The sequence below is a fragment of the Tetrao urogallus genome (assembly GCF_951394365.1).
Source record: "Tetrao urogallus genome assembly, chromosome: 3".
Classification (NCBI taxonomy): domain Eukaryota; kingdom Metazoa; phylum Chordata; class Aves; order Galliformes; family Phasianidae; genus Tetrao; species Tetrao urogallus.
The window spans coordinates 78568347-78593428 of NC_136815.1; the positions used below are offsets into that span (position 1 = coordinate 78568347).

At 45.1% G+C, this 25082-nt stretch overlaps 1 protein-coding gene across 1 annotated transcript in view; it reads left to right on the forward strand.

Moving 5' to 3' along the window:
- Positions 1-6574: 6574 nt before the first annotated feature.
- PHLPP1 (PH domain and leucine rich repeat protein phosphatase 1) overlaps positions 6575-25082 on the forward strand; it is a gene marked incomplete at its 3' end in the record, with an annotated part of 130073 nt that continues 111565 nt past the window's right edge. The window contains exon 1 of the mRNA XM_079533021.1: positions 6575-7767. Coding sequence (XP_079389147.1) covers positions 6645-7767 — 1123 coding nt within the window. The 5' untranslated portion in view covers positions 6575-6644. The remainder of the gene's footprint in view (positions 7768-25082) is intronic.

The following is a 25082-nucleotide window of genomic DNA, read 5'->3' on the forward strand; positions in this document are numbered from 1 at the left end:
ATGGTAGCTGGGCATTATGCACCTGGAAAAGATGAGACTATTCTGCTGTAGCAAGCAGAATTTGTGCTCCTTTGGGGAACCTGGTTATCTTCACTCCTGCCAGAGCTGGTGAAATCGCACAGAGTATTCAGCTCTGTTTGTGGCATTCACAGACCAACACAGGGCACCTTTGGGAAGCTGAAAGCAGAACAACGCTGCTGAAACAGTTTGGATGTCAAATAAATACCTGTGACCACGATTTGCTGTGCCCTGGCCAACATCTGCAAAGCTTACGGTGCAGAATGGTTCTTTACCTCACCGAAATCTGCATGCTGAAATGGTAGCTGCTCCCCACCTGCACCACATCAGCTTCCGCAAAGACTTACAGAGGGCATGAGGCAGGGCCTCACCACAACCTGGTCATTGCCTGGGGAGCCCTATCACCTCTAGGCTACAGGTTGGCCTCACTGTTCTGAATATTTTGTTTAGACTCTTTCTTCAATACTGGGTTTATTCATGTTGTCCTACTGTATTGCTAAAAGCATTCTTAATTTCATGCACGGCCCTACAACTACACTTCCACTGCTGAGATGGCTGCTTTAGTACTACCTTCTAGGTTGATCCTGACAATATGGCTTTATTTTATTAAGCTCCTTGGAGGATTTCTACGTTTACTTTTAACAAGACACACTTTTCAAGTTCAAGAAATAAAGTTAAATAATTCCCTCAAAGTGCATAATGTGCATCTGCGCTCATACTTCTTGTAAATTACTGTAGCTGCAGCCATTGATAGCACTGACTCTGTACTGATATAAATTATCAGTAACATATTTTGAAACTTTATCTTCCACGGCGCTGTTCTCACATCATGTTCATTCACAAGTAAACTACGCATTTATGAGATAGGCTCTTACTGCCTTGAAGCAATACCTGACATTCTTAAGGCATAATTCCTGTTAATGAAGAGCATTTCCATCTCCCGGTTGCCAGGGCAGCCTCAGAGTCACAGGGCAGCATAGCATACAGAAGTGACGTATATAAGGGAGAAGCAGAATGCACTTTCTCAGCCAGCTTTGTTGCCAAATGTGTGGTATGGAAGAAAAATATGCTCAGCTTTAGTGAAAGGCCTTCATGTACGGCCCTTCAACAGGCAGTGCCATCACTTGGCCGAGATGCTTCCAAGTGAATCAGAGGGAGGTGACAAACCTCACGAAAAACTGATAATAAAAATGTTTGGATCTCCTGGGTCATTTCAAAATATGCCAGCCATGCTGGTTAGGGTTATATAGTGTGTAAAAACATTGCATCCAAGTCTCTGCGTTGGTTACAGCCTAATGAATCCACCATAATCCATCTCTATCAGTAGTGATGAATACTGTACCTCCAGGAGTTGTAAGGCTCTGAAACAAAATGGGTTTAAGAAGCCATACGAACCTGAAAGATAAAATGAAATAATTACATGGAAGGATTACTACAGTTCTGGAAGAGAATCTTTCAGTGCATTAGCATCTAACTGAAAATGAAGCTCTCTTCCTTTTAAAAAAACAAAAAAATATGTAGCAGAGGATGGAAGAGCCAAAGATGCAGTAAGAGGATTAGTGTATAGAGGTTGCTGAATCCACAGGGAATTAGAAGGTTCTAGCTTTGCAATTCATATCAACACAAATGAAAAACAAAATCTGTAAAACAATGTTATAATTTTAATACAGATTTGACACTGGAACAGTTAACACCACCCTGTAATCAATCCTGGCAACAAAGCCGGTGTTTCTTCTTGAATTTGTTTCCTTGATGTGTGGTTTTCAGCAATGGGGAAGCAGGTATTTATTTCTGTAAATTGTTTTCTTCATACACAATGAAGACAAGAAGTTTGTGCTGGAGAAGAAATTCCACAGTCTGGTAATGACACTGCACTTCCAAACTGTTTAACTGCAATGCTGGCATACTGCAACCAGCATACATCGCAACAGAAAGCATTTGTGCAACCAAAGGATCTCTGCACCACACTGCTGGTGATTGCATAGGAAATCCGTACCGTGTTGAGTGCAGTACAGCTCAGCTCTGCCAGAAGCTGAAATCTCAGTGGCAAGCAGGGGAACTGCAAGAGTAAAGACCTTCCTCCTTGGGGATGGGAGAGCCACATACTGCTGGCAGATAATGCTGTGTGCCAACTGACCGTCGCAACAAGAGTGCTGCACCCAGCTCCAGCCCAGGAGAAGCAGAGGCAAGATGTTCCTTCAGCCAGAAGGGTGCTTCACAGCCTCATGTCCTGCTTGAAGCATGTGGGGACCTGAACTCTGCCCATTTCCTTCCAGAGAGCTTAACGTGCAGCCAGGAAGGCACTCGGCTCTTTTCTCCTCTCCCTGTAACAGGGAAATAATTATATTTTTGCATAGTGCTTTGAGGTGCAGAGCTGAATAACATTTAGTGGTGTTGATATAACTTGAGTGGAAGTGGTTTTGGAATTAGAAACACAGATCAAGCCTTGCTGAAAATTATTTAGGGGGATGTAAGTACAAACAAGCCTCCAGGCAGTGCAACTCTGCCATTCCTGAATATATAAACACAAGTGCAACCTGTTAGATAATTTAAAGGCTAACTCTACTTCCAGTGCTAGTGGTGGCAATGGTGATGAGGAGACGGTTGGACTAGATGATCTTATAGGTTGTTTCCAACCCTGTGATTCTATGATTCTATGATTCTATTTCAGGCATCAATTAATGGAAACTTCTCTATTCAAGAATGCTTCTTAATCGTATGCTCAATCTAAAAGCACATTTATAATTAAGAGTTTTGTTGAATAAGCACCATCTTAAATGCATTACTACGCTGAAGACCTTATACTGCTGGATGAGCACAAGCAGCCCAGAGCATACACGGTGTTGTGTTTAAGCTCACAGCTGGAGCAGCAGTGTAAATTTCTGTTCCCTGTTACGTGCATACCCAATTTGCTCCTACAGTTGTGACAGCCCCACCGATTGATGAGGCATACAGGTGCGTACCTAGCATTTTAAAGACTGGAAATCATCACTACTGATAAAATAAGGTATTATTGTCAGAAGAGCTTCTGTATGAAGACATTCAATTTCCCTTTACAAAGAAGGATATTATTAAATTGTTCAATTCGAAATGGTCCCTTTGCTCATCTTTCTCTTGCTCTTTGAATTATTTTTACAGTGGCAAATGTTTTGTCTTTTCCTTGAGTATTTTGACATTGAAATCGGTCTCTTGCTTTCACGAGTGAAGGGAAAATCTCCCAGACTAGAAAAACAGGCTACTGAAGAGAGCTGAATAAGACCCCTAGCATTTTACAGTGTTAAAGAACATGAAATTCCTTCTTTCTAAACTCCCTCCCCACCTTCACGCGCTAACTGGAATCACTTAGGTGATTTATACCTTCTTAAATCACAGATGAACGTTCAACAGCGCCATTGATGATGACTTATAGCAGAGGAAAAATGAATAGAATTTTTCCCACATTAGCATTTCTCGGTGCTCATCAGCTTTTCATCCAGAACTGACTCATCAGCCAAGTTTTCTGCAGTTGAGGAGTAGGGATTCAGTAATTCCTGTTTAATGAAGGCATGTTTTCTTGAAAGGCTTTATTTAAAAACAATAACAACAAAAACAAACAAAAAAAAACACCAACAAAAAAAAAGCAAATTGGGTGATTGTTGCATATTTGATGTAATTCAACAATTCTCTTCGAGTACAGTTTATGGCAAAACTGATTCTATGAAGGCTGTATGTTGTCTGCCTCTGATAACTGGGTATATTACACAGAGGTCATTGTGGGCTTTCAAGGCCTTCTGGTGTTTCTTGACGTTGTCTGCGGGTATGTACAATTTGTTCACTTGATATAAAGACTTTTGGTATGGTATCAGAGTAATCTGTGATAGATTACTTTTTATTCCCTTATTTTCTATAGAACTCCTATAATCAGAAAACTCTTCATCAAGGTTGCCAGACTCCAGCTGGAAAACTGCAGATTGCAAACCATCCTGTTTCATTTTACCGTTCTTCAAAATAGCCATCATCAATCAAACTTTAGAAAAGGAAGATGTGCGTTTCACCCTTCCACTTCCTTCTGACAAAAATCAATTTCATAAGCTCCATTCTCCACATCTCATAGCAGTAGTCTATCTGCAGCAAAACTCACAATTCCTAGAGATTTAAAAAGCATTGATCAGTTACTGGGAAATGGAGAATTGCACAGTCTTCTCATATGCCTAAGAGTTCAATTTGAACACGCATATAATTACAAGATTTCAAACGCGCTTCCCTGCATAAAGCAAAAACAACCTGGCTCTGTACCGCTTTGCATTTGGAGATGCTGGCATGTTAGAGAAATCACTGCCTGACTATTCAGGAAACTGGGGAGAGATACAGCCTTCTCTCCCCATGGCACAACACAGGAAGCCTCACCGCAGCCTCCTGCTGCTGAGCAAATCTCACAGAGCAGAGACAAATCCAGCAGTTTTCCATCCTCTGGGCTGCTACCATTTGGTTGTTTGATTGCCTAAAGCCCTTCATTAGCAAGGCCGGGGGAAGCAGTAAGTCAGCAGAGCAGCAGGAGAAGCGAGGTCAGCTCAGCCCCTTGCTGGCTCACAGCATTGTGCAGAGCTCCTCCAGCTCACTCCACCACGTGCCTGACCCGAGGCTACCAAAATGACCTTCACTCCGTGTTATCATAGAATCACAGAATCGTTTGATTTGGAAGGGACCTTTAAAGGTCACCGAGTCCAACTCTGCTGCACGGAACAGGGACACACACAGCAAAATCAGGTTGCTCAAAGCCCCGTCCAGCCTAACCTTGAATGTCTCCAGGGACGGGGTGCCCACCACCAGTGTTCTTGCACTGTGTAGTTTATCTTGCCATGGGAGGCAAAAGGAGCTTGTTTAGTCTAGGAAAGAGAATGCAAAGACTGGTCAGGGATACAAAAGCTGCCTGTGAGTACATTGTGGGGAGACACTGAGAAGGAAAAAAAAAAAGCTATTGGAGTCAAAGGGCAATGGGAACACATGGGTACAGACCACCCATGTGTAAATTCAGATCGAAAAGTGGAAGAAAGCTCCTGATCACCAGAGCGGTAATGCGGGCAGACCCACTTGGTCTGCTTTGGGAGGACATTTAGCTAGGTATGGAGACCTGGGATCCTCGGGGACAAGGGCACACCTGATGTCCCAGGAAACCTCCCTTCCAGTTCTGCATTCCTAAGACGTATTTGAAGATCTCTGTGTTTTAGATCTTTTTTGTGAGCGTGAACAGTCAGATAATTGAACAATTAGAGAAAAGCACAGCTTCTTTCTCTCTCTGCTTCACTCCAAGGACTGCCTTCAAGGATAACAGACTGTTTTCCACAAACTGCCTTTTATTTCAAGTGGTACTGCTAACAAGAACGTCTCCATAGCCTGCTGTCTTCTTCCACTGAGTGTGTTGGTGTGTGCCTTTGCACATAAAGTGTTTTTCTCGTGCTCTTAAATTAGGAGACCTGGGATAACCTTCGTGAAACAGGTGGCATGAGGGTGCTCTGAATCTGTAGGAATCATTACAATTGAATGTGGGGAGCACACAGAATCGGGCTGTAATACACTGAGTGCTGCACCACAACCCCCACTTTACTGTGGAGCACAGCACTTCTGATGAGTCTCTGGCATCATGTTTTGCTGCCATTTTACAAACTGTATTAAAAAGGAACGACCTCAGGCAACTACAGCCCCTTCCAACCCACGTTACTCAGCTAAAACGTCCCCAGGAGCATAAGCGAATTCTCTGAATAAATACTGCAGATAAATAGGCTTGTGCCTTTGCACTAATTGCATTTATCTGATTGTAATTTATCCTTTCAGCTATTCGTTTAAATTAACTTTATTTGCAGGTGGGAGGAGGGAGTATTGCCGTCTAGATACTGATTCTTCAGCAGTTTGTCAGGAAATATTTTCAGCCGTTCTAGCCCTATACAATGACAGGGTAACGATGCTTTCCCAGTGACCCTTCACACCAAGCGGCTCCATCGGCGCGCGTGCAAGTCCTTAACACCCCTAGCCCCTCTGAACGCCGTCTCTGACGAGATGACCTCAGGTGGGACGGCCCCAGCCTCGCGACCGCGGTGGGTGAAATGGGGGCGTGTGATCAATGAGGCCGTTCCACCACGGGCACACTGTGCCGGGCGGCCGCCGAACAGCGCTCGCCTGAGGGACGGAAGAAAAGAGCGGGAGACGACAAACCGAGGAGCGCGCGCAGCCGGGAGCTGTAGTCGCCGGGGGCGGGGGCTACATTTCCCAGCAGCCACCGCTCTCCTCCGCCCGGCGTCACGCTGTGTTTATGGGCGAGGCTCCGCCTCGCCGCGCGAGCGGTGTCGTCACGGCGGGCCACCTCCCCCCAGCGGCGGGGCCGCTTAATATTCATGAGGCGCGGGCGGGCGCGGCGCCGGGCTCGCTGGCTGCCCGCCTCCCTCATGGCGCTGGCGACGAGCGGAGAGCGGGGCTGAGGCGGGCGCGCGGCGCGGGGGCAGCGGCGGAACGCTGCACCCTGAGCCCCCCCTCCCCTCCCCCTCCCGGGGTGCGGTGCCTCGCCCCGCTCGGGCCCCCCTCCCCTCTCCGCGCCGGCCGGCCGAGCGGCGCTCCCGGCAGGAGGGCGGCGGCGGCAAGCGGCCCCGGCGGCGATGGAGCCCGCGCAGCAGCAACGGCAGCAGCGAGCGAGAGAAGCGGCCGAACGCTCTCCGGGCGGGAAGGGTCCGGCGACGGAGAGCGGCGCGGAGGCGGCCGGCGGCCCGCGGAGGAGGCGGGGGGCGGCCGGCGGCTCGGCTCCCCCCGCGGCGCCGGCGGCCCCCGGCGGGGCGGGCGGCGGCTCGCTGCTGCTGCGGCGGGGCCGGCTGAAGAGGAACCTCTCGGCGGCCGCCGCGCCGCTGGGCACCCGCAGCCTGGACAGGAAGGCGCTGCTGCCCAAGCCGCCCCGCCAGCTGCAGCCACTGCAGCCCCCGGAGAGGGACTGGGTGCGGCGGGACCTGCAGCGGGGCTGCGTGCACGTCTACGAGCGCCACGCCAACCGCTACCTGCGCCCGGTGCTCTGCACCCTGGAGACCACGGCGGCCGAGGTGGCCGCCCGCCTGCAGCAGCCCGGCCCGCGCGGCGGCGGTAGTGGCGGCGTGGTACGGGTGCCGGGCAAGGCGGGCCCGCAGCCCCCGCCGCCCGAGGAGGGCCCCGCTACCGCGACAGCCGAGCCGACGGCCGAAGGGGAGCGGCCCGGGAACCGGCGGGGGACGCGAGGCGCGCCGCCCGCGGGAGGCACGGAGGAGGGCGGCTCGCCGAGCCCCGCGGCGCCGCCGGCCGAGCTGTACCTGGCGGGACCGCCGCTGTCGTGCCCCTCCCTGCTGGGCGAGCTGGGGCCGGCGGGCTCCGACTGCGAGAGCTTCAGCCCCGGCGCCGAGAGCGTCTCCGAACGCCTGGACCCCTACAGCAGCGGCGGCGGCGGCTCGTCGTCCTCGGACGAGCTGGAGGCGGAGCCGGCGCCCTCCGACGGCGCGGAGGCAGGTGCGGGGCCGGGCCGGGGCCGCCCGCCGCCCGGAGAGCCGTGCCCGGGGGCGGGGGGCGGCCGGGAGGCGCCCGCGGGGCCGCCCGCGTTGTTCGTGCAGCTGCACGGGGAGACCAGCCGGCGGCTGGAGGGTCACGAGAAGCCGCTGCGGATCCAGAACGACTACCTCTCGCAGCTGGGCTTCAGGGACCTGTGGCGGGTGCAGGAGGAGGGCATGGACGCCGAGACCGGCTGCCTCATCCGCTTCTACGCTGGTGAGTCGGGACGCGCGGGTCCTCGCGGGTTCGGCGCTTTGCTCTGACGTCGTCTCGTAGCGGAGCCGGGGGCGAGGAGGACCGCGGGCGGGGAGAGGGGAGCTGCCGTCCCCGCGGCTCGGCCCCGGGCTTAGGGAGCGGCTGCGCTACGGCCGCCGTGAGGGCGAGATGCGTTCCTGCGGGCTCGGCCCGCTTCTCGCCTCGTGCCGCGGGAGCGGTGGTGGGTTCGGCGAAGTTGCCGTCACGGGCTGTGGGAACAGGCTATCGCAGGCTTCGTCCCGGGGGGAGAGAGCTTCCCGAGGCAGCCTCGCCGTATGGCCTTGAGTGCGGGGTTTGGAGGGTGTCGGTGGAAAAGTTAGCTCTCGCGTCGAGGTTATGCAACGGTGCTCTTTTACGGGGGCTTAAAAATATCTCCCGTGCACGGATACCGAGTGGCGTTCAGTCGAGGAGCTGGCAGGACGGGGTTAGATAGGGAAAGAGCAGAAATAACTGCTGAGTCCGGGTGATGAGGGTGGGGTTCAGCAGGTGGTGCTGGAGGGAGCGCTGCTCCCTTGCTCCCGGCGGCCGGGAGCGCGCGGGCACGTTTTAGGTTGGCCCGTTCTAACAGGATGCATTCTATAGGAAGCAGAATCAGCAGACGTCGGTCAGCCCTAGGCACGCAGCGACGCCTGTTTGCATGTAGCTTTTGTGCGTTAAGTGATGAATTCTACCTGCTCAATGCAGCTGCTTTATTTCGGTGTCGCAGCCTATTGGTGAACGTAGCTTGTGTGCTCTGGACTTCCTTGTACGAGGCTCTGAAATAGGAATGTAAATCTGTAAGCATACGTGGGATTAAATGAATGCAAATATGTTATGTAATTCCGTATCCCGGGCAGCGTGCCTCTGTGCTTCAAAAGTGCAGTGTTTCTTTGAAAACTTTATCTCTTTGGGGGGATCTGCGATCAACACCTGAAACACCTGTAATCCGGTGCTTGTAGCAGAGTGTTTCCAGCCAAAAGAGTGAAGGAAGCTTTGCTGATACGTCGTCTGCTGACTTCGTGTAACTATCCTGGCAGCTCCTCCTGTCATCCTTATGGCCTTTCATTTTTCTGCTGGGTGATGAAAGGGAGGAAAGGAAGGAGACTTAAAAAGGAATATGCATCACATTAAATAGTCAATTTTGGCTATGGAGTTACGGTGTTGGAAGCACCTTTTTGATTAAATGATCCTCCAGGAGTACCAGAAGGAATATTTTAGCAGTGGTTTCCTGCTTGCCCTGGAGTCATTGGCTTAGGCAGGCTGCCTTGTCCCAGTCGATAGAGAGCAACCAGCAGCTCTATCCCCCTGCAATTGTAATTTCCTGCAAGTGGTCTCTGTAGGATTTGATGATCCTGGTCTTGTACTGATGTGAAATGGCGTAAACTGAGGCTGGATTCATTGCACCGCTTCTATAAAGAATTCTTTTCCCTAATCCCCTCGGGGTGTGGAGAGGAGAATGCAGCGTTAACTTCTGGGCTTCTCTGTTTCTGGGGAGAGACGATTCTAAGGCTGGAAGATCTCAGTGCTGAAACAATGCTAAAAATTCCAAACAAAGTAAGGTGATACAGCCAGTGATTTCAGCAGTTACCGTGTGGTGGTGATTTCTCTAGCTGTGGAAGCCGTGAAAATATGCTTTTTGGAAAAAACTAACTAGGAGAGCTGCAGAGGATCAGGGATTTTACAGCGATGATACAGCTGATGATGTAGCTGTTCATAGACATTCTGCAGTGAAATGTCTGTTCTTTAGACACAGTATTCCGAATTAAAGAGGCTCAGAAAACAAAATGTGACACTGAGAATGTAAAACTGCCTCCTGTGTGCTGTCTTGACTCACTGCAAAATGTGGTTAGCACATATTTTTGTCTCCTCTACTTGTACTCTGAGTGTGCACAATTTCTTCAGTCTCTTGATTGAGCATTGCTGTGCAGTAATGCTGTTGCTAAAACAAAGCCCATTACAGATGTAAGCGTCCAACTCTACCCCCTGTAACACTGATTTGAGCAGAACTGGGCATTAGCGGCTAGCCATGCATGTCAACTTCTCCCTGTGTTGAAATCCATCTCAACAAAAGATACTGTCCTCAAAGTTTGGAGTACTTAATCTCTCTTTAAAAGGATATGGTTAAATAGCTTTCTGCTGAGATACTCCTTTACTGCTTATGGAACTCTGTAAGAATCCATAGTGCAATTACAGTCCTGATATTGTAGCTGAGAGACCGATTAGGTCAGACTTACTAAACTATTCCTAAAACCGTAACAGTGGCTGTGATCCAGAAGGCTTCTCAAAAACAAGTTATAGTGTTCCTTATTGCTCTGTAAAAATAATTCTTGTAAAATGAGATTTTTCCCAGTGGCCTTGCCTTCTCTGCAATTTGTGTGCTGAAGGAAAATGGGCTAATACACCAACGTAGCCATTTGAAAAACTGCAGAAGCCCTTACTTGTTATGAGCCCTTAGGTCAGAAGTAAGCGTGGAGTCTTGCTCAGCCCTGTGCTGTGGAGCATCTACATGGCAAAGGACTTGGACTATAAGACTGGCTCAGGACGGTGGATGTTTGAGGCTTTTTTGCTTTCCTACTGAAAGGTGATGGTGTTTGATTCTCGCGCTTGGCTGTCGTTAAATTGTCTGCTCTCTGGTGTGACACAGGGCTTCTGCACCTGATGGTGTCATCAGATGTATCGCTTTCCAGTAGGTGACTGCCTGTGGGCAGAAAACGAAGAAATGCCGGATGTAATTAAGGGTGTTAATTTGGCAACTGGCTGTCAGGTTTTGTTTATGAAGAGAGGTTTGTTGCTCATGTGACCTTTTAAAAAGCTGAGAGCAGAAACCAATCCAGCTTTGTCTGAAATTTCATTGCAGAAAATGTTGCTCTGTCCATTGTGAAGGTAAGAGTGGGAGCATGTAGTATGGGTCACCCCGTGTGGCCACTGAGGTCCCATGAAGACTTCCAGGTGTTGGATGCTTAGTGATAGATGAAAACCACAGGCATGGCAACATTCTGTGAGACATGTATTCAGTTGCTGGCTGTTTGCTGTGTGCATGTCTTAGTGAATAAATCAGCCCAGCTATTAAATGCATTGATGGACTCAATTTAAGATAACTGCATGATGTTTAAGGGGAAAACATGCCATAGACATACCTGCTCCTTGGAGCAGGACAGCAACTGTGCTGTAAGGAAGAGCTTCTGACTTTTGGGCACTGGCTTTTTTTTTTTTTTTTTTTTCCTGAAACCCAACACCTTATTTAACATGAAATCAGTTAGTTCACATTTGGATGGCTTTTCCTATGGTAGTGGTTGTAAAGGCAAGGTCCCAGTGAGTGAATTCTTCTTCAGCTGAAAGAAAAACATCCTCTGTGGGCTGCTGTGCTCTTCTGTTTTTTTTTTTTTTGTTGTTTTTTTTTTTTCCTTCCCAGTGTAGTTTGGATGTATATATCTTGTTTACTTTGTAATCATTGTAACCAATCAATCTCCTGCAAGGGAAGTAATATGGAAAACTTCCCGCTTAAGAGAATGACTTCATTTCAGTGACATCACGTGTTTAAATCCAGGCAATCTTGGCATGGCCAAAGTAGTGAATTTTCTAGTCCTGTTCTGCAGGCTAGTGTTAAATGGCAGCTGTGCTGGTCTTGCTCCACCTGTCCCAGTGCAGTGATAGCCTTTGCTTACGTAAGAGTGCTGGTTGGAATGGGGTCTTCCCAAGGCAGGCAGTTCTGAGAGGCTCTGAGGCTGAGTGCAGATAGCTGCAAGTCCCCCCCAGCATTCCACCACTAAGCCTTGGTATGTAACACCTGTTAAGTACAGCAGTTCTTGCAGCTCTTACATTCTCTTGTGCTCCTGGCTAGCATCCATAACTTAAGTATGTGTGAAGTACCAACACATGAGTTGCAGTTCTTTATATAAAAGTAACTGCATATGCAAAATATGAAGTTTCTCAACTGAGATGCATCAGGGAGTGCAGCGTTCATCATTTTTCTCCCTTTTTCTTCTCTTTGTATTCTGCTGCTACCCCTCCCTCCATATCTCACCAGCTATTTCCTTCTTTCTTTCTGCAAATGTGCATAAACATTCCCATGGTGGTGGCACTGCTGATATACCTAAATGCCTTTGTGCAATTAAAACATCCATCTGTTCTGTTAGAACACTGGCAGGCTGCTATGCAGCTAAAATGGTACGTGGTTCTTGGAAAGATAATAGTACAAAAATAATAATGTTAGTACCTGGCATGTGCTTCTTAACTACGGAGAACTGGTTTGTGGCTTAATAAAGCAATGTGAAGAGAGATGTCTTGGTTATCCAGGTGGTCCTCCAGAAGACAAGGAGGTAAAAAGAATGTCTGAGAAGGTCAGTTTGAAATGTGTATGTCCATTTCACAGAAGAGGAATTCAGAGATGGGAGTGCTACTTGTTACGCTCAGCATTTTAATTTGGTGGGAACCCGTACCTCACCTGCTAACAGCTGTATTTTTTTCAGGGCTTAAGGGAGCTTCATATTTGAGTTAAGTATATCAACTTCTAGACAAAAAAAAAATCCATAACTAACTTGCAACTTTCTATTTGCCTTGGACAGTAAAAGCGAAGACGCTTGGACTCAGTCTTCAGTGTTTAATGACTTTTCTGCTTGTGGGATGCGGCACACTGGCATTTTGGATAAGATCAAATAAATCTCTGCATGTGTCTGTTTTCAGCTGTTTCCCTTGACTCAGTTTTATTGCTGTGTTTTAGAATGTTTGCTCACGTGGGGATTTCAGCTCTGTGAAGCTGTGTCTGAAATAGCCTGGTAATAACTTTATTCTTTGATTCAGAGTACTGAATATTGTGTTTACCTTTGTTTGGTTGCTATTTTTTTGAGGTCTCTGTGTGTGGATTGAAATGAAATGAGCTTTGATGCTTGCAGTCAATTGCAGTTTGTGTGGGGGAAACCAGCTCAAGTAGAAGGGACAGATGTACTGAAGTCATCTGTGAGCATCACTATCTCGATAGTATAATTCCAGCTCATTTTTTTCCTTCTCAGTGATGCATGAAGGAAGTGCAGCCGACCCTTGTAAATGCCTAAAAAGATTTAAACTCACTCAGGAATTAATGCCTTAACTTTTCTTCTAGATGTGGCTTTAACACAGGAATTCTGAAATGCTTGGCTTTTACAAGACATTTAAGAAACTTCACAGGAAGAAAACATCCTCATTTAAAAGTAATCAATAACCACTTGCTTATACTCACGAGTCAGATTAGAAACTAGAGTTGAAATTCCAGCTGCATGGTAATGGCTGAATTGTGTATAGATAGGTGGTAGTTAAGCACTGCAAGTTTTATGTCAGGAAATGTTCATTTGAAAATTCTGTATTTTCTGCTTTACTCGTAAGTCCTTAGTTTTACCCTTTGTGTAATTCTTGCACTTTACATGGCTTTTCTGGACAGTTGTGTGAATTACAGCACTACTTTTTTGGAGAGAATAATTTTTGTATTTTCACTATAAAATAACCTATTGACTTGGAGCTTATTTTTCCCAGTTGGACTGTTATTTCTCCGGTTATGCTGTCCTAATACAGATTCTGTTTGCCAAAAGTAACTGGTTCTTGAGTGCTGATTCATGCCTGTTAATCACTGAAGCTGTCTTAGATATTGGAGAATTTTAGACTTAAGTCTTTTTATGATGTATTTTAAATTGGCACAATTTCCCTTTTTTTTTTTTGACTGTTTTGTGATAAAATGTTGCATGCAAAGAATGCACATCACTCGCCTCTTGAAATGCAGCAGCTGTCCTAACAGCATGGAGAGACACGTGTGGGTTGTAAATGGACAGTGCTCCTGTGTCCAGTTGAAATTCCAGTGGGGATTTCAGGTAGGCAAAATTAATAGTAAAACCAACATTCTCTGGTGTCTGAGCTGTCGCACCCACTTAGTGTTTGCTTTAAAAAAAAAAAAAAAAAAAAAAAAAAAAAAAAAAAAAAAAAAGATTGTCAGCAATCATCATTTGGAGTCTTGTAAGATAGCATGGGTATGGTGGCCCCTACCGCACTCCCTGCCACTGTCACGCAGAGTCACTGGTTTTAGATGGTGGTCACTGGCAGAAAAGCTACACAATCTGGATTCTTCTTGCTTCCCTGTTGAGCTAGCTGACCAGGCCTGACCCTTTCAGTCTGATGGCTGAGTCTGCTCCTGTAGGTGTGGTTAAAGTACATGGATGGATGGAAATGCTGTAGAATGTCTTGTGCATTCGTTATGGTTGTTGAACTCCCACTACCCCCTGTTATTTTGGGGGCAAAAATGTTCTTCAGAGAACATTTTTGTTCAACAGTGACAACTTTTAAATCAAGAAGAAAGACCTCCTGAAGAGTCACTTAATTTCATAGCATAGCATACTGTCTTTGAAGCTTCTCCAGTTGATGGAGAAGTAAAATTTCTTCCAGCTGGCTTTGACTTATTTTCAGCATCCCTTCAAATACTCATTGCCCAATTAACTGTGCGTTCCTTGATCTGACAGTTAAGAACAACTACCTACATACCGATTTAAAATAGTCAGTTTCAGGGGATTTTTCTCTCCAATCTCATCTAGCTTAGTTCTCAGTATAGAAGGAAAATGAAATGAAGCTGTCGAAGAGATGCAGACTCAAACATCCAAGTAGAGTGGAGGAGGCTTTTAAAAGTTTAATGCTTTTTGTGGACCGAAGGTAAGTTTGGCCCTCTGGACTCGGTAGGCTGCTACTTGCTCTGGGCCTTTTCCAGTGCAGCGAAACTCTTCCCACCAACTTCACTGGGCACCGAATTGTATTCCTAACTCTCGAAACCCCATAATCGCCACATTAAGCGGTGCCTCTCATCTGCAAGCACTCCAAGTGCTATGCCAGCTTATTTAAATAAAAACAAAACAGTGGGCCTTGTTCCAAGGGAGTAATGAGGAGCTGGAATGCCTTTGAAGTTCAGAAGCTGAGGCTGTAGGTGCAATTTACATAAACCTAATTATGTAATCTGAATGCAGTTTCTCTTCCTGTTTGTTCAATTTATGAATCTTTGTGTCCAAAGAGAAAGAGATAGTAAGACCTGCAATTAAGATAAATAACAGACCACTCCTCTTCTGAATGTGTGCTCTGCTGAGAGGAGAATTTCCAAAGAGTAGAACAAAACGTGTGATTCAGGCACCTTTAGTTGATGAGAATAATACCAAGTCCTTTTCCTTTCAAAAAGCTGCATGCTTCTTTAAACAATAACTATGCCTGGTTCACCCTATTATTTGCTTTAAAATAAATGGTATAGAATACCTTGAAGTCCTTACTAGCAAAGATTTTGCTTTCAGATAAGCCTTAGGTAAGCAGCTCCTTAGTTTTAAGGCTACCTTGAAACCAGTAAGTTTCCAACTGGACAGTGAGCTGATCAGATTGCTGCACAATGTTGTTTTGTTGTTCTCTGACAACACTGACTTTTTTTCCTCCTGTCCTATCCTCTCTAACCTTTTAAAGCAGATAATAGGAGCACAGGGCTTTGAGAAGGGTCCTACAAACAGCAAAGGTACTGTATGTGCAGTCTGCTTATTGGAAGATAATTGATTGTAAACAACCCCTGCTAGATTTGACCAGTTGCTTTATGATGCTTATCAACTCAAATTGTAAACGATGGAGGAACATATTTTTCCTTTTGCTGTGTATTATGTAGTGGGACAAACAAACCTCTAGGGGATGACAGTCCCAGTGAGCAATCATTTTATTTGTGAAACTGAATTATAATTATCTGAGACAGCCTAATACTGTATGTCATTATTGTCTTTCATACTGTAAAGCTTGCCTGGTATAATAAAACACTTAACGACAGAAGCTGTTATGAATGAAGCATTGAACTCCTGAAAGAAGGCTGTACTCAAGCTAACAGGTTAGGATCTCTAGTTTCTTCTTATGCTGATGGTACATGGATGTAAGCACAAGGCAGGACAGTTTATGCATTGCAAAAAGGATGTTCCTAACTGTAAAGTTAATTGTATGTGTGGGAGATGCATTTCAACGTTTCAGAGATACCATCAGAAGGCTATTTGAAAGCAATGAAATAAGTAGTTACATGAAAGGTGTTTTTTTTCTTGTTTCAGTCCTAGGGTTGAGGATTTATTGTATGCTGACTTGGTGAAAGTGTGAAACTCATAGTTGGTGGCATGGATTAACGTTTCAAGGTTAAAAGTAGACCAGAGCTTATATCCTTTCAGAGCAAATAGTTAACTTTTTTTTTTTCTCCTGGGTGTCATAGCTAATAAAAGAAAGGACTGGCTGAGAATGGGAATCTGAACTCTTTGAAGTGTCCAAACTCTGTGAAGTGGCTGTGGATGTGTCTTATCTTTTTTCCTTTGGTGACATGAAAATCATGTCTCTTGTCTTTGTCAACAGAAATAGAATCTGTTATCTACATCTTTCATGTGAATCAACTGAAAAATAGTGCGATATGCTTCAGACTATTAAATAACAGAAACCGTTTTCATTTCATAACTTCAGGAACAGTGGAATCATCTCTATAAGTACATTCATTCCACTTGAGATTAGGCTGTAGCACTGAGGACTGCTTGGTTCGTGTCTCTTTAATCTTCTTAATCAAATGACAACTTTAATTCCTGCTAATACAAGAAAACTACATTACATTATTCTTTCTTTTGATTTGCAGATTCTGTCTTTGGCATGTCTCTTGTAAGAAATATCCTTCAGAATGTTTGTTTTCTGAATCTGAGATAAAAGATCCTAGTTTATTTATCATCTTCCAAACTTTCCTTCATAAAGCCTAGAACAAAAATGTGCAGATCAGTATTGCTAGATATCACAGCAGAAAGATTAGGAGGCTTTGTAGTCTGCCCTGGACTAAGTCATATTCCTTCTGTCAGTGCCAAAATAACTGTCCAGAGGAAACGGTCTACTGAAGCCTGAGGTATATATTATGTCTACTTAATTTGCAATGCCATGTGTGTTGTGTACCTTTATGTAATGCTCCACTGGAATGTGAGCAGTTACAATGCCTCTTGCATCTTCAGTTAGGCATTAAGAGGAGGCATGTTTTGAGTTGCTGGCAGACAGCAAATACTACTTCTGCTGGGGGGGGGGGGAATCCTTTCAGCCTATAATATGCAGCCAGACTTTTCCTGCAGGAAGTTTTGGGACATTCTTGGCTGCATTTGTGAACTTGTTGATTTTGTGCAACAAATCCTGTTTTCAGTTCTTGAAGGTTCTAGGATTTTTCTCTGCAGTGCCCACTAATCTGTGTAACAGAATTGTTGTGTGTATGTGTATTAACAGTGTAGGATAAGGGAATGAGGTAGTAAAAAGAAAGAAGCAGAACCTTGGAAGAGTTTAAGGGTTTGGTTTTTTTTTTTAAGAGGTTTTACTTTATTACAGAAACAAGCACATGAAAAGTTTAAATAAAAATCCTGTGTTATGTGTATGTTCTTTACCCAGCGGTTCGTCTCTTGCAAATGTAGGATTTTAGGGGGCCTGAATAATTTTATCAAAGGACTTTTTTAAGAAGAAGAATTTGTAAACTGATGAGGAAAGAAAAAATATCTTGGTCATGCATGGTAAGAATTGTGGCTGACAGTAGAGGAGTTCATAGTCTTAAAATCTTTGAACCTCCAACTGGACATTCTGAATCTTTAATACCAGTCTGACTTGCAAACAGTGGCATGACATTTGGCACTTCAGTAAGGCTTACACTTTTTAGGAATGTGTGCAATGAACATAGAGGACTTAAAGCATTTGGCAGTGCCCTCCTACTTGCTGTCACCAGCTAAGCTAAATATGATCAACAGATCAAGTTAAAAAATATAGTTAGCCATCTGAGCTTTCTGAGTTGTAAAGGGAGGTGCTGCTGGGGAATATGGCCTGAAGCAAGTCTGGTCTCCTCCTGTAGCCCTGAGAAAGGATGGATTCCCAGTAAGCAGATGCTCGGAATTCAGTGTGCAGGTGTTTGTCCAGGAGAGGATTATGTGCATTTACCTGATGCTAAACACAAAAATATCCTCAAGCGTTTATGTAGTCTTCATTCTATGAGGTTCTTGAGCATGTCACAAAGAACTGGTGTAGATGCCTTTCCAAACATGGTATTAAGTGCCTTTGAGCTCTCTCAGGTACCGTGCATACTGGCAGCCCTTAAGTGGAATTCTTATTGAAGACTCTTCAAAAGTTCATTTGATCGTTGTGTCTTGGCTCTCTGTGGGTTATTGCTGGCACTGTTTTTTTTTTTTTTTTTTTTTTAATATTCAGGTTTTACTTTTGCTGAGCACTTTGTAGCTCATATCCAAGCTATTTTTTCTAAACGTGTAAGGCACATACTCATATGAAAATCCTTTGAACCTTTCTCTGCAGACATGGCTTTGCAGCAAAATATGTAGATGTTCAGAGATGCTCAGAGGCTAATGTCAAATTCCCTTACTTAGGATAGACGCTGTCTGTACGAAAATGAATTACATGGTATAAAGTTAATGTTCACTAACCTTTTTGAAATATTGTTGTGTCTTTCATTCTCAGTAGCAGGGAACTGATACTTTGCTATTTCCCTGTTGAAAGATTTTGCAAACCTTGTCTTATCATTTGTACATAAATGTCCCGGTTTGACTTGTTGAACTCTTGTGAGTATTTGCTTCTCAGTCTTGAAGTTACCCTCATCCTTTTGGCACCTCATGTTCAGAGGAATGTATCCCAGTGGGTATTGGTTTGCAGTCAAGTATACATGGCTTTCTTGCTGTGAATGTGAATACTTGTTTGCTTCTTATTCTTGATGGCTCGTGGAAAGCATGGTGGTGTGAGTTGTGGTAGTCACAAGTCTCATTAAGCTGTGTCCGCATGGTACTGGTCTGAGCATTTCAAATCTGTGTGAGTTGGTGGGTGGCTGGCATCTTTGTGGTAAAGTGTGAGGACCGGGTGCTGGTATCAGGAGAGATGTCACACATAACAGGCTGAGTTCCTAAGTAATAAGCAATGTTGGCTGAACTGTAAGAATGAGTATACTGTGCTCTGGGTCAGTCTTATCTTTTCCACTATATGGTATTCTCATCCTATCTGTTTTCCTACATGTGTATCGGAGACAGAGAATGGCTGAGGTTGTAAAGGACTTCTGGAGTTCATCTGCTTCAATGCTACTGCTGTGCAGGGCCACCTAGAGAAGGTTTCTTGGGCCTGTGTCCAGGTGCCTTTTAAATGTCTCCAAGGAGGGAAATCAGCAGCTTCTCTGGACAGCTTGTGCTAGTGCTCCATCGCCTGCATAGTATAGCGGTGTTGCCTGGTGGTCAGAGGAAACATCTTGAGCTCCAGTTTGTGGCCGTTGCCTCCTGTCCTGACTTGGCACTGCTGAGAACGATCTGGCTCCATCTTTCCCTGTTGGTATTGGTACACATCGAGATCCTTTTCTTCTCCGAGCTGAACAGTTGCAGCTCTCTCAGCCTTTCCCCTCCGGAGAGGTGCTCCAGTCCTTTCATCATCTTGATGACACTCTGAACTCTCTGCAGCGTGTCATGTCTTTGTTATATGAGGCTGTTGAGAGATTTGGTGGGAAGCAGAGCCCTCAATGAGGGAAGCTGCCTTGATTATTTTTTTTTTGTTGTTTCTTGAGACTGCAAGGCGAACTGCAGAGTGGATCCATTCCTGGCTAATTATAGGGGGATGGAAGGTAGCAAGCACAGGACTGGGGAAGTAGAGGTTTTGACATCTTGCTGCTTGGCTGTAGTTATTCTTGTTAATTTTTAATTCCTTTAATTTTTACGGAAGGAGGTTGAAGCCAAGCAAGGACCTGTTGAATGCTGCATTGTAAATGCATCTAGCTAGAGGTTGAAGATGCAGTGGTAAATAAAGATGTAGTTTGTCTGGAAATGTCACGAGTTTTGCAGTAAACAAAGCGCAAAGGTGAAACATCGCCATGGTAAGTCTGCACGGCTTGTCAGCAATGCAGTGGTGAGGCTTGTGGTCCCAGCAGGTAGGCAGTGCTCTCACACCACAGCCAGCTCTGCTGGGCGCTGGCAGAGGCGCCGCTGATGTCGCCCTGAGGAAAGGGATAAGGTTAGGCCGAGTCACTGGGGCTGCGTGTTCCGCACAGGCACTTGGGAAGGAGTTTCTTTCGTATGCTGTCTAATAGATTCAGCCTTTTATTTTATAATATAATTAAATAACCGAGCCTTTGTGAGGCTCCTGAATTCCTTTAATTTAACGGCGGCACAGAAGCTGAATTCAGCGCATTCATGGGCCTGTACTATCTCCCTGACTACTTGCCAGCTCTATTCATGCTGTTCTGAGTGCAGGAAGTTCTCACATTGATTCAGGGGTGGGGGTGGGTGGGTAGAAGGCGTTATGTGCTTGGTTTTTTTTTTTTTTAAAGCAAGGGAAATAGTTATAAGGAAAATTCTTCAGTGATTCCCTGGGACCAATTTACCAACTGTTAATCTGTGAGTAAATAATGGGAACAGTTTATACACTTGGCAGCCCTTGAGAAAGAGCAAAGAATCATGAGAAGTTCACAGTCCGCAGACCCAAGATAGCTGAATACTTTGGTATATTAGGATTTGTCAGAACAGGGATAGAGCAGTGCTTCTGTTAGCACAGGCAATCTCATATGTACTGAAGTACTGGGTCTGATGAGGAAAATTCTACTGTGGCATGTGCTAGCTGTCTGTTTGTATTTAGTCAAGTTAAATAATTCTTTTTCTGTTGGAGTTTCAGTGCTTGTAGCCCCTATGTTCAGGCTGTTTTACAGATGTCTGCTGGTGCTCCCTCAAGGAGGGGATGAGGAACTTTATGTACAGCCTGGTGAAGGGAGCTGGTGGAAGAGTGGGTTTCTTTTGGTGCAAGGGAAGGGTAGAATCACAGAATCACCAAGGTTGGAAAAGACCTCTGAGATTATCCATTCAACCGTCCACCTTTCATCAGTATTTCCCGCTAAACCGTCTCTCAGTGCAGCATCTAAACCTTTCTTGAACACCTGCAGGGACTATGACCCCACCACCTTCTTGGGCAGCTCATTCCAGTGCTTGACCGCTATCTTGGAGAGGTATTTCCTGATGTCAAACCTGAGACTCCCCAGCGCAATTTGAGGCCATTCCCTCTAGTCCTATTGCTAATTACATGGGAGAAGAGGCTTACCCCCGCCTTGCCACAGTCTCCCTTCAGGCAGTTGTAGAGAGTGAAAAAGTCTCCCCTGAGCTTCCTCAACCCCAGACTGAACAATTGCAGCTTCCTCAACTGCTCCTCGTAATACTTGTGCTCCAGACCCTTTCAGTGCTTCATTGCCCTTCTTTGGACATGCTCCATTACCTCAGTGTCTTTGTACTGCCTCACTGGGTCTGAGTACAAAGGGATGATCACTTCCCTGCTCCTGCTAGCACCTCTATTTCTGATACAAGCCAGGACGCCATTGGTGGTCTTGGCCATCTGTGCACACTGCTGGCTCATGTTCAGCCAAGCATCGTCCGATACCCCCAGGTCCATTTCTGCTACGTGGTCTTCCAGCCACTCTGCCCCAAGCTTGTAGCACTGCCTGGGGTTGTTGTGGCCAAAGTGCAGGAACTGGCATTTTGTCTTGCTGAACTTCATCCTGTTGACCTCAGCCCAGTGATCCAACCTGTCCAGATCAAGGCAGAGATTGAGAGGAAAAGGTGAAACAAAACTGAGAAAGCAATGAAAAAGTCAGAGCTAGCAGACAGGAAGAAGAAAATGCAGCTTATGCACAGCTTATGCATTCACTTTACTTCCTAGGAGCTGTCCCACTTGTCTAATCTGTGGTATCTTATCTTTATAACTAGATACCACAATGATAGACAGTGTTGACATATGTAAAGTGCAAAGTGGAAAGGAAAGTGACTTCTCAGTGAGGGTGTTCTGCTGATGAAGCTGACAGGTCTTGGGAAGAATGCAGGTAGGTAAATAAGGCAGATAATCTTCAAGACAGTTGCATTTTCACCAAAACAAGCAGAACTGTGCTAAGACTCTTCCTCAGATCTGATATTTCTTGGCACAGTTCTGTGTCTGGATCTTCTTGCAAATTAGAAAGAAAAGATGTGCAAAGTACACTTTCCTGTGCTGGGGTACAAAATGAGCCAGACAGCGTACCCTTCAAAACAACATCTTGACTTTAGATTGCCTGAAGGCAACCTAATTACTGTTGAAAGATCTCATTTTTATTGGTAAGCTGGCACGCAGAGGGCTCCCTAGCTACAAGGCTTAATTTGCCACTGTGGTGCTTACCTACAGCTTCCTGTTATTCTGAAAACTGGAGTGGGTGCTAGAGCTGTGTTCCTTTCCTTTGTGGTTTCTATAAGGAAAAGCGTTTCTCATAGACTCTGGTATAGTTCTGTTTGTCCACGATGAGTACTTTGCCCTTTTCTCTTTTCATCCTCTGTGCGTTTTAGAGGTCAGTCTGGAATCCTTTTCCTGGGCTGTCATGAATAGAATTATCTTAAGGCGCTGCAGTTTCTAGAATCACAGTCTATTAAGGATATTGACTTGTGGATTATGGCACACATCACCATGTGCAACTGTGGAAAGTGTTGCTAACTGCTTGGGTTGTTCAAGTTAAAACAGGGAAAGAGGGAGAGTGAAATAGCTGCTCTTCATTGCTTTTTTTCCCCCTTTAGTTTAAAACAGGGTTTTCATTTCTTTTTATTAGAAGTAATGGTGCTGAATATCTGCAGCTTTTCTTTTAAAAATTTACCATTTTAAGTTATTAAAGTACTGTGACAGCTTTGCTCTTTACATGCAGGCAAGCTGAAGGTTGTATATGTATTTATACACAAATGTATACATGTACTTATAACTCTTCAGAGTTTAGAAGTTTTTTACTTATTTTGTGAACTCTATTTCATAACGAGGCTTAAAAATATGTAGGAATACACATTTTCTTCAAGGTTCGTCTTTTGAAATTTTTGTAGCAACTTGTAGAAGTCTCTAATTAAACAAAGATAAAGAGCATCAGCTATTCTACCTGTTCTTGAGTGTTGGAGGAAGGGAGTGTGTGTGTTGAGGGAAGATTTGCACTTTAACTAAAGCTCCCATTATGAGGCAGTTGAAGAAGTGAGTTGGCATCACTTGAAAATGAGAGTAGATAGTGGGTTAGTGTTGAGCATTGGAGAAATAGAGGGGGGAAAAAAGAGAAGCATGAATGCTTTTAAATTAGCTTATTTCTACTCTCATAGCACAAAATATTAAAGGGAAGGTAGGGAAGGTGGGAAGTCTACAATTGTGTTATAAGGAAGTAGAGAACTGGACTTCACTGGAAAGCTAGTTCTCTTCCTTTTTCTGTTATGGCATGTCATGGTGAGTTAATGACTGCTATCACAAAGTAAGATGTTAGAACTCTTCAAGCTGTACTGTTGTTCCTCCTAGCTGTAAGACTTGACTTGATGGATGCCCAAGATACTCAAGGGTCTCCTGTCATGCTAAGTTTTTTTGTTCAGCTTCTGATTCATATAAGTGAGTCGAGCGTTTGCTGCAAGCTGTTTGATGTGGTCTAACACCCACCTACAAATTCTAATCTCCATAGGGTTCTGTTGTTCCTCTGCCTTCCTAACCTGGGGTTATGCACTCTTCACACCCTGTGACTGGGAGTCATGATGTGACTGGAGACGTGATGTGTGGCTGAGTTTTGTATAAAAATGTCTTGTTTTTAATGAAGCAGTTGTCTCCTCCCCCCATCAGTGGTGTAGGACTTGCTCTGCTCAGGCATGCACCTTTGTAAGATTAAACTTGTCTGTGTGCGTGTGCTTAGCAGAATGTTTTAAGATAGCAATTGATGCTGTAGCCATCACGTGAATGGAAAATATTTCTGCAAATGTGTCTGTGTATCTAGATACTTAAGTGGATAAAATTAGGCTTTGGAATTTCCCTCTTAGCCTGTTTAACTTAGAAAACTCTTGGACATACTTTATTATGGTGATAATGGTTATCTGCCATTGTTTTACTTTTAATGTCAGCGTTGTGCTGTCCTTTGCAAGAGTGTAATGTGCAGGCCTTTATGCAGTTGGTTTGCAGCAAATCAGGAGGGTCAGCTGGAGAATATCCTCTTATGTTCCAGCATCTGGTAAGCCTCCTTCATTTCTTCCATTTCTGTGCACGTCTGACGACTTGTGTGGCATTGTTCTTGAAAAAGTTTTAGTACTAAAAACCTCATTGGAAAGCACAGTATTACTAGCATATATTCCTTTAACTTGGTCTTCAGCATTTGTATCCTTTGAGTATGGTAGATGCTCATTCAGCTGTGACTAACTTATCCTAGGATTATTGAGTATAGGATAAAATTTAACTCTCGAATCTTCTTGCTACTACAGTACTGTTTCTTACTTTTGGTTTACTTATTTGTTTAGAGAAAAGTTTAGGTACCTCTAAAGGGTGCACCATACTGTCTGCTTTCGCTTGTGTTTTAAAAGTAAATTGAAGTTAGGAACTACGTAGGAAAGCAGGCAGAAGTTGTGGCTTCTGGTCCTTTCCCCCACATATTGCTGAAAATTGTGTTTTAGGGCACATGCTTCCTCCCGTGGTTCTGACCTCAAAACTGTAGTGGGGAACTAGTGTTTTCTGGGGCTGCCTGTGAAAGAGGCAACGTGATGGTTTGAGAGAGCAGTTGCAGCCACAAATGAGATGGTGTTGGTAAAGCATGACTCAATGAACGAGGAGTCTCTAGGCTATGTGCACTGATCAGCTTTGATTGCTGCAGATACAAGCATTGAAATCCTTTGTCCCAAGAGCCCTTGAGTGTAAGGTTCATTCTGTATAGAAGCTCCTTACCCAATCTGAATGTGATGTGTCGTTCTGTTGCATACAAGGATTCCTGCCAGCTGCAGGATTACTGACAGAAAGCTGACTTCGTGCCATGGATGGTAGGGATACATACAGTAGAAGCAGGTTGGTGTTCAGCTGGCTTTCCCTTTGCAAGCAGTATTTGCACAAAGGTCCTTTCCTCACATTCACTGCTGCCTCTGCTTGCAGCCTCCTGGGTTTTTCTGTAGTACGAGCAGTAACCTTGAGGTTTTGTTTCCTTTGGGAGCCCTGTCCTGGAAGCTGGGGATGTGAATGCTGGTGATGTGGAGACCTACTTTGTTTTTTTTCCCCAGGCAGCTGTCTGAGAGCTTCTTGGTTTCTGCAGCGTGTTGCTGGGCAACACTGTGAGCAAGAGCTTTCACCTCTTCTCTGAGGAACCTTCTGACAGAAGGGTTGGGTGCTCCCCTATGTTTGTCTGAAGCAGTTGGTATCCTTCCATTCTATCCAGCCTCTGTCTGGAGCTGTGTTTATGTTGTATTGACACAGGTGTTCGAGGTGGCCCTGATGTTGGTACTTCTAATAGCTTGCAATAGCAGACAGCTAGA